Here is a 16,499-nt window from a genome sequence, read left to right as displayed (position 1 = left end):
GACTGAAAAAGTGTAAAAGAAGCCTTTTGTTGTGCTGATCTGGGGGAATGATGCCTTAACACTGTTTGATTTTTTTTTTTTTAATTTTATCTTATCACTAAAACTGATGCAGAACAGCTTTCATTAATTTTCTGTTGCAAGTAAAAAAGGATCTCTTCTATCTTAATATTTTTGGCATGTACTGGATGGCACAGTAGGTGGGAAACTCAGGAGGTCTTGCCAAGTAGCAGTTTCAAGACAAGTCATAGTGCAGAAGAACTTCTCAATTAAGTGCACTATTATGGTTTAGTCAGCCCTCTGTAGATGAATAAAATTATTTAAATTGCTAATGCAGATGTTTTCCCTACTTGTGTTTCTCCTTATATTCTTCCTTGAATATTTTTACTTTCATTTATATTGTGTGAAGCTCTTTTCTACTCCATGGGATGCATCTACATCTATTTTGCAACTGTTATCTTTTGGGTTTAAATATTCTCTTTTTTTTTATGATTCAGAACATTTCTTTTACCTGTTTAATATTTGTCAAATTTGTGGCTGTCTAATTTAGACTTGACTTTTCTTACTCGGGTGTTCATAAGAAAACTCTAGCTGGCATGATTAAACTGGATGTCAAACATAGGCTGTGTTAAAAAAGACATCCCATTTAGCCAGGATTATTTTTTTCATACCTTTACAAAAGTTTCATACCTCACAACAGGACTGATCCTTTTCAAGCATCAGAAACGTCTCATGAAAAAATTTTGGATCTTCATCACCAATCAGAATTTCAAACACTATTGAAAAAAATGTTAACGTTTGTTAGGAAACAGTTATGGAATGTTAGTAAATGTCCACGAATCAAATCTGATCAGATTTTTCTTCAATAGAAATAAAAGTTGGTTAAGGCTCAGATTTTGCTCTTTCCGTAAAGGAAGAAGCAAATATTTTCCTACTGTGTGAAACTGAAGAAATGAGCTGATCTTGGATGAGCCTGTAAAGTGTTCGAATGTAGTGGTTTTATCTTTGTGATGTGTCAGCAAGGAATTAATCTTTATGTGATGTGTCAGCACCAATGTTGCAGCAGCTATTGTGCAGTGGGAATGAAGAACACATCAGGAGAAGCCTATATCCTGTCTTAATCCCCCTGGAAATCCAAGGCAAATGGTATCCACCACCACGCCTTCATCAATTCTGTGTTTTCTCCTCAGTAGCTGAATTTTCTTTTTGGGCATTCATTGACTCAAAGTGGGAACAAAGTTTTTAACAAAGTTTTTCAGTCAGGGCAGTGTGCTACTAGTGTCTTGCTGTGTTTAGAATATATTCTGAGGAATTCCTCCTCTCAGGAATTAAAGTGCACATTTTATTGAAATATTGTCAGGAATAGCTAGTTTAAAAACATTTATATCAGTTACAAATGATCTTATCAAAGATAGGTATATACCTATAACCAGATTTCTGTTTTGCAATCAAGCATAACAAGAAAGTTAATGAAGAAAAGAAAAGTCACTTAAGTGGTGCTCTTATTAATTTTACCCTTACTGGACCAAAGTGCTTGTGATTTGTATAAATTATGAGAATAGTTGTCCAAGTGACCATGGTGTGTATATCTAGAATTCTAAGAAAGATTAGATCCACATATATTTCTAGTCAGTGTGTAGAAGAAAAACTATTAATTTATTATATTGATTTGAATGACAGTTGATAATGTACAATAAGAAAAAAATAGGAAGCAGCCCATTCTTAGCAAGTTAGTTTTGTGATAAAAGTACAAGTCTTAAAAAGCCAGTAACAGATTCACCGAAATTTCAGTCTATTTTAGGGGCAATCTACCTGGCTTGATGTTTTTTCATCTGGCATATTCTCCTTACTGTGACTGTTAATCATCCCCAAGATTGCTGTTAGTGGGTAACCTCTAACCTTTGGCATTGGCAGTACATAGCAGTCCTCAGGACCTCTTAACTCAGTTCCGTCAGTCAATGTCCCACCAAGGTTTAAATTTGTAACTCCCTGTGACCTGAAATGGAGTCACTGTTCTTAGCCTCAGATTTTACTATCTCCATGTGGATGTTAGGCTTTTGTACAAGTGTTGCATAATAAAAGTTATTTCAATGTGTTACTGAGTCAGAAGATAGAAACCACATGGAATTAGTACAGTTCTTCTGGCCAAGGTTTTCTCCAGTGCAAGTTTGACCTCAGTGGGATATTCCTTGGAAGATCTGGTTTTGTGAGCAAATGAGCTTGGAGTAAGAGGTTCCATATTCTCTAACAGCCTTGATATCTTTTACTGCTTCAGTGACATTACTGTTTCCTTCTTCAGGGAACATAGTGGTCTTCTGTATCTATGAGATTTTTAAGAAACTCCGATGAAAAAAATTTACTGTGACATTTTTCAACAAACCATTCTTTTGGCTTAACTCCCCAGAGATTAAGAGCATAAGCCAATAGAGTGCTACATATTTCCCTCAAGATAACCCCAAATGCTAATCCCCTGTTGAAACAAAAGTATTCACTGCCATTTTTGTGGACCAGAAATGGAAGGTGAAATTTTGAAGCATTCTTGAAGTGACTGTTATCTCTCATCAGACCCTTAGTACTGGAATTTAAAATAAACCAAAAATATCTAAATCAAAAAACTCAAGTACAGTTTGTGGAACCTTTCTCAGCATGCTCTGCTTTCTGACACCAGTGGAAGACGGTTGATGAGGGAATATGGCAAAATCACAATATCCTGCTGCACTGCCATGTTCAGTTCCTCTTTTTATTATCTCCAAGACAGTAAGAGGTTTTTTCCCTCTCTGCCTAGCTGTGTTCAAACAAATATTAGTGGACAGATCTGTCAAAATAAAAGTACTGGGGCTTCATTTACTCTCCATCCAGGTCTGAAAAAGAGAGAATACTCTGTAGAATTTTCTTTCTTTGTATTTGCTTTGATTAGAACACCTCTGTAGCTGGGGATCAAAAAAGGTGGACTTCAACTTTCATTTCTTTAGGAAGAGAAGTCAGGGGCTAGAACAAAACCCATTATTTTCTGTGTTAGATTAAAGCAGCGTTTATGGATAATATAAAAATATAATATTCCATTGAGTGGATTGTGTAGAAAAGCAAACACACTATAGATACATGCAAAAATAGGAATTTAAAACATGAAGATATGTCTATTTTAAGTTAAATGCTGTGGCATTTTCACATTGGCATTGTTTTAATTTCTTTACCTGTAATTTAAATGTCCTAATGTCGTACTTGCAAGTAGCAGAAATTTTGTGGTTTATTTTGTTTTTATCTGATGCTTTAAAAAGAAAATGTAAGAAAAACAGTAAGGGAAAACCAGGGAAGAGTCCATGCTTAGTCTTTTTGTTGCATAGTACATAGAAGTAGGATTTTTAAAATCTGAAATTCAGAAACAAATGTACCTATCTTCTCCTGTGCTTATTTACAAACTTCCATCATTATGCAGCTGCCAGCTAAGTCATACTTTGTCTTGCAAGTATCATACAAAATGTATTTGAAACATAGCAGACTTTCTTAAAGGAAAACATACAGCAGCAAATACACTCCTTGGATTTCAGATGCTTTTGAGTTGCTGCTATGGGAGTACATGCTAAAAGCTTGTTTAAATTGGAATGATTTGTTCAGTCTCTCCTTTTTCAGACGCTCACTCTTCATTACAGTCATTCTACTGAAAGTTTTAAGTGGAAGAAGTGAATTTTAGTGATCATGTAAGAGTCAAAACTAAATTAGAAAGTGCTTTGCAAACCTAACTGGTAACCATCACTGGTGTAATTATTTCAATTTTTTATATATGTCAGTGTCTGTTACTTTAAAGTAAACTTAGTGGTAAAAAAGGAAACAATATAATCAACTTCATGGGTCAATTTGTGCAACACTCAGTGTATGAAAAATCATAGTTCAAACCATTTCTTTTATTGCTTTCTAGCATTAAATGGATGCTGCACTTCTAATGAAGTCTAACTGTAAATAAATGAATACCTGTTATGCTGATAGTCTCTTTTAAAAAATTCTAATTACATTTCTGTGAGCAAAAAAGAAATGAGCTTTCTAATCTATTGTCTCTGGCAACACAAAAGCACAGAACTGGAATGTTCTTACATCTCCAAGGCTTAATTGTTTGTTTAGTGTTATGTGGGACTAAAATAGTCATGATTAAGTTGTTTGGAGTTTTGGTTGGGACCTGGTTCCAAATAAATCCATGGTATTTATACAAACTGACCTAGTCTTGAAATCTCACAAAACCATCTACCTTATAAGATTTCCAGTATCTAATTGTTTGTGTCTGAATATTTGACTGTGGAAGCATGTTCTGGGAACCTGGCTGAAATGAGATTTGGTTTAAAAATGGAAAAATGGCACTGGAATTCTTGGCAAAACAGTATCATTCACACTGATAGATGAAAACTTAATGTCTTGCCTATCCATCCTAGGATTCTACTTCTTTTAACAATGAATAAGATTTGCTTCATCTCAAAAGAAAAAACTCTCTGTGCTCTTTTCTTAAAATTCTCATTTTATTTTGGTTTCTAGTGCAATGAAAAGGCTGTCTCTAAACTGAGCACTGCCTTGCATTGTAGAGCTTTAAAAAACAAACTTTGTGAGCTGAACATAGAAGAGAAACAGCCTTTTGTGTCAGGCTGACAGTCTTTTACATTGACTCTGCAGCCACAGGAATCACTACAGTGGTTGGCCTGTGAGTAGTCTTGTGCTCTTGTGGCTTCCTTTGAATTATGAACTTGGCCTCACTTATTTAATTTCTGCCATCACACTTTGTGTAGGTCTTATGTGGAGGGAAGCAAAGTAAAAATATCATCAAAGATACATAGTTTCAGGAATGTAGACACTAAGGATTCCATTATTTTGCACAAATGTTTATGGAGAGAGGCTCTCTTGATGAATGGAGGCTCTTTATTCCTCTGCTGTGGCAAATTATGCCTTTTTTTCCCCTCATTATTACAGAGATTATTTCTGAGAGCAACAAAACCTCTCACCTGCTCATGCCACCTTTTGTTTTAAATTATTGGAGTTTTAGCTGTCCAGTAAAAAGGAAGGAGGTGAAATTTTTCTACAGTTCCTAGGGTGGCCTCGTTGGTGGTATCTTCAAATGAGTGAAGCATTGCCTGTTAGTGGAGAGAGGGAGGCACTAACTTTTATGAAGTTTGACAAAAGAGCTCTAATGTTTTATAGAGTGCTAGCTGGCAAAGAAACAGAGTAACCCCTGCAATCATTTGATTAATATTTGTTGTAAATATAAATACAAGAGTATTCAATAAACATTTTTCTGGTAAAATGTCCCCCACCAAAGCACATAACAAATCAATTAATCGAAATGAATTGTTAAGTTAAATATTGTTAGGTCTTTATGGCTGCTGGGAGTCTAGATTGAAATAATTTATCACCAAGCATAGCTGGGTGTGCCATCTCCTTGCTGAAACATCAAACCAGTACTCACAGGTGGGAATAGCATTCCTAGGAGCATTCCACAGTGTATTACCTGTTAGGACCCCGTGGTGAGCAATCAGTTTTTCCTTTTCTTGCTTCACAGAGATAATGGGAAATATTTTATTTGAGAAACATGTAGTGTAGCTTTCCCTTCTGTGTTAGTATGACAGCACTCTATTTCAGCCTGCCTTATGTTGTTCTGGAGAGGACCTATGCAGATGTTGTGCTGAATGTTTCCAGTTCAGCCAGCTGCACTCATTTTGTGCCTGTATGTCACTGCCACGAGGGGATTGATAGATGTGAGTGGTGACTGGATCTTGCTGCTTACTCATGTCTTCAATTACATGTGTTGACTGTTTGATATTGTATTTTTGATGAAAGAAAGGTTCGAAAAAGGGAGAAATTAAAATTACAACAATATTCAATCAGTACAGTGTTCTCAGGCAGACACTGAAATTGCATTTTATTTGGCAGTTTTTTGGTCTGGTTTAACAATGAGTTGTTGTTCTTTGATGACCAAACTTGGCATTTCTGAATTTTCACTCTATAAACAAATGATTGCATTTTCCCAAAAGCACATGTAGATATTTAGATATTTTCAATAGTCAAATGATTGTGACCTGCAAATTCTTAAATGGAACTTCATTTTTATTGCTTTTTATTGAAATGGTTGAGGAAATTCTGTCATCACAGTCAGTGTTTTTAGTACTCACTATGGCAAGTTTCCACTGAAATAATTATACCCTTGGTGAAGTTTTTATAGGCTTGGAAATCTTGGAGTTGAGAGCACATTTCTTCTGTGCTGTATGTTTCTCTTTCTTTCTACTGGCATAGTTTGGCACAATTATGAAAATCTTCTTTTCAGATTTTATAATGGTCTTGAATTTAAGTGAAAGATGGGGCCTTTTTTTTTAATTGTGCATATGTTCTTAGTATTTTAATTTATATTAGAGTGAAGAAATTTCCAGGTGTGGAGACAGCATTAGAAAGTACAACATTTTGTCCACTAGAAGCAAGTGGGGACAGTCACTTAAAAGCCTATTCATTATCAACAAGTTTTTAGTGGTTTTTTTTCTCCTTGTTTCTGGCGCAGCTGTTCTTTTAGATTGTTCAATAACTGAACTGAAGCAGTATACTCTCTTTTTTCCATCACATGCAAACACTTTATTTCTATCCCATTGGATTAAAATAGGTAGGAAAATGTGAGGATGAAGATGAAAACCAATGAAAATTCCTCTTTCAGGCAAGGGGAGAAGGTGACTATTCCCAGTTGAATTCACATCTGATGTCTGTCTTTACTTATTCCAAACCCCTCTCCAAAAAAACTGTATGGGGTCCAGTAAGAGGCATTTGTGTTGAAGATTGAATTTGTTTATTAAAGTTGCATCCTTTGCAAGACAGTGACAGGGAGTTCAAATAAGCTTTTCCTGTTAGTTAATGTCTCTGTGGCTACATACAAATAGATTAAGAGGACAAAGGAGAAGAATTTTTCCTTCTTTTAGTGTTGCCAGTAATGGATTGTTTAAAATGCTCTTTGTCAGTTTAACTGACAATTAGGTCTGTTATTTGACATTTGATTAGATCACAGCCCACAGAAGTAAGGAGGCAGATTATTACTTGGTAGTCCTGGAACTGAGAAAGGATATTCACTACTTGTCTTTTTTTTTTCCCTTACTGTTTTTTTTCTTTGGTTTTCAAGTTTTAAGATAGACTATATCTTGTTTTGAACACAAAGTGGTACAGTTAATGAAGTTATGTGAGCCAACTAAATATTGATCTTGGAACCTGGTGAAGTACCTGAATGAGCTGAATTGTAGCTCCTGGTTTACCAGGAGAATGTATGTTTTTTGGTGCCAAGAAAAAAAATTTGACAGTTATGAGATAAAGTATGTAAGCAAAGTGGACCATTATGTATGGAAATATTTTCCATGAGTGATGCTTGCCTTGTCTTAGGTTGTGTTTTAATAGTGAAGTAGGAATTTACTCAACAGTCACATTTCATGTAAGCTGTACTCTGAAAGTGCTGTTCTGTAACTTCAGCAGAAGCAGCTTTATGAATTGGCTGTATTAGGTTCGGTCCACTAAGTAATTTTAGTCTGGACTTTTGAAAATTTTTCCGTTGATTAAGAATCTTTTTTGGTTGGTTTGGGGTTTTTTAAGGAAGTGATTCCTTTGTCTCTATATAATTGTCTGTATAATGCCTGTAGTAGATCTCACAACCTTGATTTGCATGCATTAAGTTTTTCTGTTTAAGTGTGGCAAAATTCAATTGGACTGAATTTGTCCCTTTTCAGATGATGTAAGTGTGAGGTAGTATGAATGATGGATATGAGTTATTTATGTTATGTGTAAAAATTTTCAGTAATACTTGGATTAAAAAGTTGCCAGATCTTTCTGAGATTTGCTTTTCCAAGAAAAGAAACCTCCACTCCATTCTGGTAGTGATTCAGTAAGTATATTGAAAATGAGATTATGTCAGCCAGGGGAGTTCTTGTGCTGAAGCTCTCACCATTTCCACTACTTTGATTTTGATTGGTTAGCATTGCAGTCATGCTTTTTCAGGGTGGTGCTCCTTGACAGAATTGGGCAATTTCTGGAGAAATGTTTCCTAATTTCACGATCTATTAGCATTCATCATGTTATTAAACTGCTGGAAGTAATGTCTTGGTTTATTTTTTTTGTTTGAAGTGGGGGCAATACATAATGGGATCTCTGAATGAGGAATGTATTATGCAAACAACAGACATTACTGGTTTTCCCTGGATAATGTTTTTGGACTAATTTTGACAGGAACACCTTTCACTGGATGAATATAGATGATTTTGAGAAATCGGTAGAGGCTTCTCAGCAGGCTCATGCTTCAATTGATTGGTTCTGGCATATGTCAGAATTACAGCAACTGCTTGGACAATGAGCTTTGTGGTTAAAACCTTGCATAGAATGGGTGTTTGTGAATAAGGAGACTGTCCTTTTGCTCTTTGTACAATATTCCTAATGTCAGGGTCTATAATATGTGGAATAAATCTGGCTTTTCTGATATTTGGTGACCGCAAAGACCCAGAAAGAAGAACAAGAACAATAGAACATTATTATTTACTATAATTATTATCATTATTATCATTATAATTATATCATTATTATAATTGTTATTATAATTATTATTATAATTATTATGACATATTTATTATTATTATCATTAACATTATTATTTTCTCACAAAAATTGTTGTAGTGAATCCTTTGTGTAGATTTATTTTTTTTTTTCCCCAGCAGGTTCTATACAGTTCGCTACAGAGAAAAAGGTAAAGACAAGAAATGGGTTTTTCAGCTCTGCCCAGCTACAGAGACAGTGATTGACAATCTGAAGCCAAACACACCTTATGAATTTGGAGTTAAAGACAATGCAGAGGATAGTGTTTGGAGCAAGACTTTGAATCATAAGACAGTTCTCTCTGGTAAGTATTTGACAATAGTTAATCAAATAGCTGCTGATTTTGACAGTATTTTCCCCTCTATTATGGAATTAGAATAAGCTACTGATAAAGTTTTTATTGTTTAAATGTCATGCATTACGCCCCTAAAAATTCTCATATGAATTGCTGAAACTAGAAATATTTTAGTTTTGAAAAACTGCCACCTAGTCTTCTGAAAGGTGTCCTCTTGTCATTGCAAATACAGGATCTGCTGCAGGTTATTAGAATTCTAATGGTGTTTAGTACAGATACACATTAAGTGTTGAGTATGAATACTTATACTCCTGACTGGATTCTAAGCTTTTTCCTTAGGCCATGAATAATGAGATGATCAAGTAATGAGCTAATCCATCAACCATCACCCAACTAATCTATTGAATTTCTTTTTCATCATGAGTGATGGAAATCATTAGCGTTATTTGAATCTTCTTTTAACCTGCATTTACATTGAAGCTGCTCTTCAAGCTAGAGCCTGTCCTGCCTCAATGGGCCCTTTATGACTTCACTCAAAAGATGAATTTGAAGCTAATTTACAATTAAAGTATTATATGGATCCTGTCTGAAGCATGCAGTGTCATGTATGCTTTTGTTTTAGTTTTCATGGAGCAGTGTATAACACCTATGGCTGGCTGTCAGTCATATTTTAAGGTTCTCCTCTGAAATCCCAAGATAATGCAGGAAAAGTGATGTCAAACTAACCCTTGTAAAAGCATGTATTGCTGAAAGAATCAATCATACCAGTAGAGGAAACAGGCATCAGTACAGTTTTCCTCGTAATGAGAAGAAGAGAGGACTTAACAGATTATCCAATTTGGTTTATTTTCCTCAAGTATTTGCATAAAGGTATTTTGAAGCATGATATTGCTCAGAAGATGGTGGAAACTCCTATGCTTAGTATTTTTAGCTTCACTCAAAATATAAAGGATGGGAATTCTCATTAGAGAGCCTTATTCATATGAGATTTCCAGCTGAAATTTAATTTGGACTTCACTTTTAACTTGTAGGTGAGTTACAGAGCTCAATATACTTGAGGATAAGGGAGGGGAGCAGCATGGTGACTTGTAAAACCTTCATACTCCCTATTAAACAGCTTTGTTGGCCTTAATAATAAACTAGAAAGCTCTAACTTTGAAGCACGTGCCCAGTGTCCTTGGAGCTGTTTTAGCAGTCCAGAATAATGCCATGGTTATAGCACACCTTAAAGAAGATATTGGTGGTAGTCTTTATCTATTCCTCACAAAAAGTTCTGCTTTGCAGCCTTACAGATATCCTACCAAGTGGTTTTTTTCTGTGTTTTTCTACATTTCAAACGTCTTAAAGTCATCTGTAGAGCAAGTGATGAAATATATTTCAGCACTTAGAATAAGAGGGGGTGATGAGTGCAAATATTCATAGTTTATTACTTGTTCAAGACTGGTGAAAACATCACCAAATTTTATCTTTCTTTATAATGTATTTCTAACTTCTTTTTCTTACAGACATTTTACATTTTTAATAGGTCAGGAGAATCATTCTTGTAAATTTATGGAGTCCCACTGAATTTGGTTGAAAGATGATTTCTTCTAAGAGTTCATATTCTATTTACATAAGATTTCTTTTGTCTGCAGTGTAGACTTGTGTATTCAGTGGATGCTTCTGCAGCAGCTAAATCCCAGGAGTTTTTAATTACCCTGCATGTCTATATTCTGGTCTAATGTTAAAGAATCTTATAATGGGAAAATTGTCAGCACTTTCAAATTCAAACCTTTCATACTTTTTGTGATACAGAAAATGTGGGCAGTAAACAGAAAGTGTGTATTTATAATAAATGTACAACCAGATCCCTGTAAAGTTTATCAATCAACACAAACAGACACTTCTTTTCTGTGCTAATTTCTTCTTTTGTGTCAAGTTCTTCTCATATAGGAGAAGCATCTCAACCTAAACCAAACATCCTTCACTGTACATGTTCTTTTTCCCACTGAAGAATATATCAATTATAAAAAATGAAAGTTCTTGTGCATGTTCCTAGATTTGTTGAATCCACAGGCAGAATTTTTGGTATACACTAAACACGTTGGGAGGGGCTGGGAGGAGAATCTGCTTTTAATTCATTATTTGAAAACACATTAAAGGCATGGCGAAAGTTCAACATTTATTTAACTGATTTTTTTCAGAAGAGATGAAAGTAGCTTATTTCAGACTGCCTTGCCATGATTTTCTCATGAAGTCAGTGAGAAACTTGTGTCACTTTTCTCTTGAATTTAGGCCAATAGTAAGTCCTGTTATTTAGAAGTATCAAGCGCTTTGAAAGACTTGTTTCCAACAGAAATGTATCTCAATTGACATTTCTTTAGAGTTGAATTTTTTTTCTACTTCTCATCTGTTTAGGATGGAATTTGTAAAAAATATGGTAACATATAGCTTGACTCTTGTTTGCACATCCATTGTTGGAAGGGCAGCAGAAAACTGTGAAGGTGGAAGATGCAGAGAGAGTTTCAAGCAGCAAGCTAGAATAGAGTAGGTGCTGAACAGGACTGTTTCTTGACTTACTCAACAGCTGCATCATAAGAAACTTCTAATACTTAGGAACTAAGAGGAAAACTTAAGAGAAAAACTTCAGAGTTTAAGTCTGGGGGTTTGTTGATACACTGAGATAAACAAAACCATAAACAAAACAAGAAGAATACATGTCATTTCCTTGCTGTCAAAATGTGAAGAGAGGGAATTGCAGATATATTAATGGATCTGGAGACACAGGACAAAACAATTTTTCCGTGGTGTGTTTTTATACAAGCTTTTAATTAAGCCTTCTAACTTTCCAAAGGTGAATAAACTTGGTTTGCTTTGCTTTGGACAAAACAAAAAATTAATTCTGTGAATTTATTTTTCTTTCTGTCAAAATAGGTAAAAAAGTAAATGGACAACTCCAGAATATGTATAAGTTGGTACCCAATTCCCAAACACAGGTATGCAAAACAGTCTTTTTTTAAAGCTGATTTGTATTTTATATGATCACATTTTTTATTCTCTGTTAGAGTTCAGTGAGAAAGAAATTATCAAGGCCGCAAACTGCCAGTATAGAAAACAATCTGTTAAATGCATTGTGTGGAAAATGTTTAAATGTGTTGATGGACAAAATAACTGAGAACTGTAACTGAGATGATTACCTACACTTTTTCCAACCTATCTAAGATAAATCTGATTATTTCCAGCTGTAGATTCAAAACCTAGACATTGCTTATTGCTTTGTAGAAGTCAGGTTTGTTAAACTGTGATATTTGTTGTGATCAGTTAAGTTAGGGAAAACATGGTGATGTGATTTTATAGAGTTATTTTGTATATACTCAAGTTTTCTAAATTAGTCATCCCACTGAATTGACTGATAGTTCCCATATGTGAGGCAAGTGTTTGCAGAACCAGAGGAAGTGGGAAAGGGCAATTTAATCAAGTTTGCTGGGCTGTCCATTAAATCCTTTTATGTGGCATGGTAAAATTTTTACCATTTCATTTAAAAAAAATTGATTTTTATAAATAAAGATTTTTTTCCCCTCACTTGACTTTTTCCATAAACATTCTCAAACAAGCATGGATGGATTTCATTTGTTTATGGGTTCGTGTACCCAGATTTTTTTTTCTTCCAAGAGCTGAAGCATAAATGAAGGATCTCTAGACCAAACCAGCTAGTGGGTTTTAATACAGTGAAAAAGAGACATTTAAGTCATTACTTTTGAGCATTACCAGTTCTACTATGAGATTAAATTGGTTTATTTATATTTCCTTTCCTTTTTGTTTTAATCAGAGTACAATTTTCAGCATCTAATCTTCTGGAGGACTTTTTTTTTCTGCTTCTTTTTAAGTTACTATCCCTGAGGCAGACTATGGGATAACTTCCCAAGAAAAGTTGTAGAAATCTGTCTTTAAAGATTTTAGATGGTTAACTCATGAGTGTTAATTATTACAAAAGACTAACCCATTCTTCACAATTCTCTTCTGAGATTTTCCAAATGTTTTCATGGTAGGAAATGGTAATGCATGCTTTCTCATTGTTTGTTTTTCATAGTTCAGAATATTGTAAATGGTCTGTAATTATCGGACCTGGAATTCCTTCAGGACTCAAATCATAATTCATTAAAGACATTTCCTTCTAGGAATGCTCAGAATCATAGAATCAATGAGGTTAGAAAAGATCTTTAAGTTCCTGAAGTCCAACTGCTAACCCAGCACCACCACCATGTTTACCATTAAACCATGTCCTCTTGCTGTATCAATGTATTCATGTATTTGAACACTTCCAGGCATGATTTCCCTACTGTTTCCCTGGGCAGCCATTTCCAATGCTTGACATCCCTTTCTGTGAAAATGAATTTTCCTAATATCTGATCTAAACCTCCCCAGTGCAACTTGAGGCCATGTCCATTCACTTAGGGCAGTAATACTCCAATAATTGCATTACATACAGAGTAGGATCAGTGGAATGCTTACATTATTGGAAATATGTCTTGAGTTCAGGAGAAAAGGTTTTTATTTGTGAGTAATATAAATCCAGTTGGTTAGATATTCAGGAGGGTGCTCATCTCATTATGTTGATGAAGTCAACTTTACTGTTCTTCCCCTTGGTCCCACGAGTGTCTTTAAAAAGTTGCACAGCCTGAGATCAGGGAATTTACTCTGGGCCATGGAGTGCAAGCTGAGTTCCTTTGCTCCTCTTAGCAAACCCTGTGTGCCAGAACCCTGACTGTTATGCTGCTTCTGTGCAAGTAGGGATTCTATTTATGCAGGAGAAGTCCTGAGAAAATGAGCTAAACCTGTTCTCCAAATATTTGCACAGCTCAAGTATGAAAGGAGGACTAGAGCCAACATCTAGTCTTTTCTGTGATCTTCACAGGGCTCAGCTCCAGAGCAGCACTGCTTTATCACCCTCCACAGAAATATCATTAAAACATACCATAGATTATTCTAATTGTTCTCTTATCATTCTTGTTTTAGTGGTGCAAAAAGCCAAAAAGCAGATAGTTTGCGTTGTTCCTTCGGTTTCCACAGCACTAGGTGGGGAATGGTTCAGTGGTGTGATCAGATCATTGATGCAAAGCCAGAATGAGTGTGATTTAGGCCAAGTTTGTTTGTGCTTTATTTTGCTCCAAAGACACAACTGACTCATATCAACATGGTCCTAACTCTTCTCTGTAAGGACATTTTTAAAGGCTGTTTATTAAAACAACGTTACCAACCCATCTAGTCATTCTGCCCTTTCAACATCAGTCACATATCATCTTGTGTTTCTTTTGGCAGTTTCATCCTTTAAGTTTGTCTAAGCTCCCAGGGCTGTTTGAGCAGCAACTCAGGAGAGAGTGGAAGAAAAGGAGTGTTCTAGAAATGGTCATTCTTCTTCTTTTCACAAACAATGGGTAGTGGTAGGGCAGAAAAAATGCAGTAGAAATTTATTGCCTCTTCTTTCTGGTTAAGTTCCTCTAGTTTCATGTTCGCCTGGAAGGTGGGATCCTTCCCAATTTTCCAGCCAAAAAGGACTCAGCTTCTACCATTTGTTAAACTATAGAAGGAAATATTCCTGCTCTTCCAAACCTTATTCAGTCCAGACTATGATCCTTCCTTGAGGAGTCTCTTATGTGCATGCCAGCTAGTTTTGGTTTTTTGAAGTATCAGAATACAAGACAGAAAGAAAGAACAAGTCTCTTAAAGTAATGTTACCATATGCTGTTTCACAGAACATTTGAGATTTGCAGTCCTGTAAGAATATGCTGTATGTATATGGCAAGAAGTGAGATGCGTGACCTATGGTATAATTTACATCTCTCATTTTCCTCTGAAAATAAGGAATATATTATTTACCATCTTCTTTCATGATGGCAGCAGCTGTATGAATAACTGATGTTCCTAATCCTGTATGCTTTATGTTCCCTATCTGAAACTTATAGTTGATAGTGCCATTCCTACACTTGATGGGCTGACATTTCCAAAATACTTTGTACAAGTAGTAAATATTACTAGGAATATCTAAATTAGTCACTTTGTGGAAACTGAGAAGAAGGCTTTGACAGCATGGGTAGATTTCAAGTTAGTGGTTACAGATTTATGCGGGTGAGCAGTCTAATTATAGCAGCTGGGGAATGTGGATTTCATGTAATTATTCATTCCTGAGTGAAAAACTACATTTTTAATATATTTAAATGTATTTTGAGTTTTTATATTGCTATCATTGTAGCCATCCATTATTAGTCAGCAAAGAAAGAATGCTTTTGTCCATACAAGAAGTTTTTAGTAGTAAAAAGGCTGATAGTAATTATGATTAGAAGTTCTACAGTAGAGGTTACACAAGCACTCACTACAACTTAAGAGCTGTTTGATTGTAAGGCTTCTGAGGAGAAATAAAATAAAATGGACACCTTCTTCTAACAAATGCATTCCATCCCATCTGTTAGTCACATGAATAGGAGGGCTACTTCAAAAGCAGATGATCTGCAACACAATTTTTTCACCAGGAAAGAAAATGGAAATGTAAAAAAGGAAAAATAAAGAAGGAAGATTATTTCTATCCTTATATAATGACAATGATTGAGCCATGTTCTCACCAATGCAAAATTGTTATTAGGTAGCAGACAGTGATCATAGAGTAAGTTGCCTCCATCCATTTCCCCAAGGAAAGGTCCTTCTTACTTGTGGAGATTGGCCTTCTTCCAGCTTCTTAAACTTTGGTATGTGTTTAATGTGTACCCAACCATTGTTTTTAAAGCTTTTCACAAGTATTTAGAATGGAACAAAAATAGCTATCCTTAGGTAGATGATTAGCACTTTGTCATCAAGTGCTGACTTCTCATGCAAGTGTTCTTTCACATGAAGTAGGCCAGATGTCATCAAGAACAAAATTAACATTGTCTGGTTCTGATTTCAGCGGAATGTATTTAGCATGGAAGGAGTTATTTTCTTTCTTGTAACTTAAATATAACTAAAACAATTCCCTTTTAATGTATGTAGCTTTTTTATGTCATTAGCATTACAGTCTACCTTCTCTCATCAGTTGAGTGTATTATTAAGCTTTCAGAATTTGTTCATAATTCTTATCTCTGTTATCAGCTGTTTTCTTTTAATAGCTGTGGGGTCCATTCAGGTATTCCTTTTTTTTTTTTATGGTATCAATATAATTTCACATTCACATTTAGGCAAGATGTAATCTGGGTCAAAGAGATATGAACAGCATAAGAGTCCAAGTATTTAGCATAAAAATTTAAGAATGATGTGGGTGGCTGGCCGCTTGTGCTTTGGAAACAATTCCACTACATAAGATTTTTCTGAGCTAATCTACTTTAATCAGGCTATGCACCCAAGAGTGCTGATGGTTTACAAATGTTTACCTGGTTCTGGAATAGTCTATGTTCTAAATATAGTATTCCTGAGAAATTATTTGTGTCCTGTGACCAAATTGTAATTGCATATGTTTCACATGTTTTCCTGTAGTTAAATTTCATCTTTTCTTCAGCATTCTGGACTACTCCCCAGTGAGTGCTATAGAGATCCTTAAGAGAAGAAAGAATTGGGATTTCCTAAGCTTTAAAATACTGTGGTTTTATTAAGCAAAACATCTCAAGCAGATAGAAGGAGA

At 35.1% G+C, this 16,499-nt stretch overlaps 1 protein-coding gene across 37 annotated transcripts in view; it reads left to right on the top strand.

Moving 5' to 3' along the window:
* Positions 1–16,499, top strand: part of ABI3BP (ABI family member 3 binding protein) — a 137,513-nt gene that overhangs the window by 32,067 nt on the left and 88,947 nt on the right. For 33 of the 37 annotated variants that reach the window (XM_063148137.1, XM_063148117.1, XM_063148128.1 and 30 more), the window contains exons 5-6: positions 8,700–8,884; positions 11,789–11,850. In XM_063148137.1, coding sequence (XP_063004207.1) covers positions 8,700–8,884; positions 11,789–11,850 — 247 coding nt within the window. The remainder of the gene's footprint in view (positions 1–8,699; positions 8,885–11,788; positions 11,851–16,499) is intronic. The other 4 variants (XM_063148142.1, XM_063148141.1, XM_063148143.1 and 1 more) reach the window with 1 other exon arrangement.

This window comes from Melospiza melodia, chromosome 2, assembly GCF_035770615.1.
Source record: "Melospiza melodia melodia isolate bMelMel2 chromosome 2, bMelMel2.pri, whole genome shotgun sequence".
Classification (NCBI taxonomy): Eukaryota; Metazoa; Chordata; class Aves; order Passeriformes; family Passerellidae; genus Melospiza; species Melospiza melodia.
The sequence above is the reverse complement of the archived record's forward strand: the minus strand, read 5'-3'. Positions and strand labels throughout refer to the sequence as shown.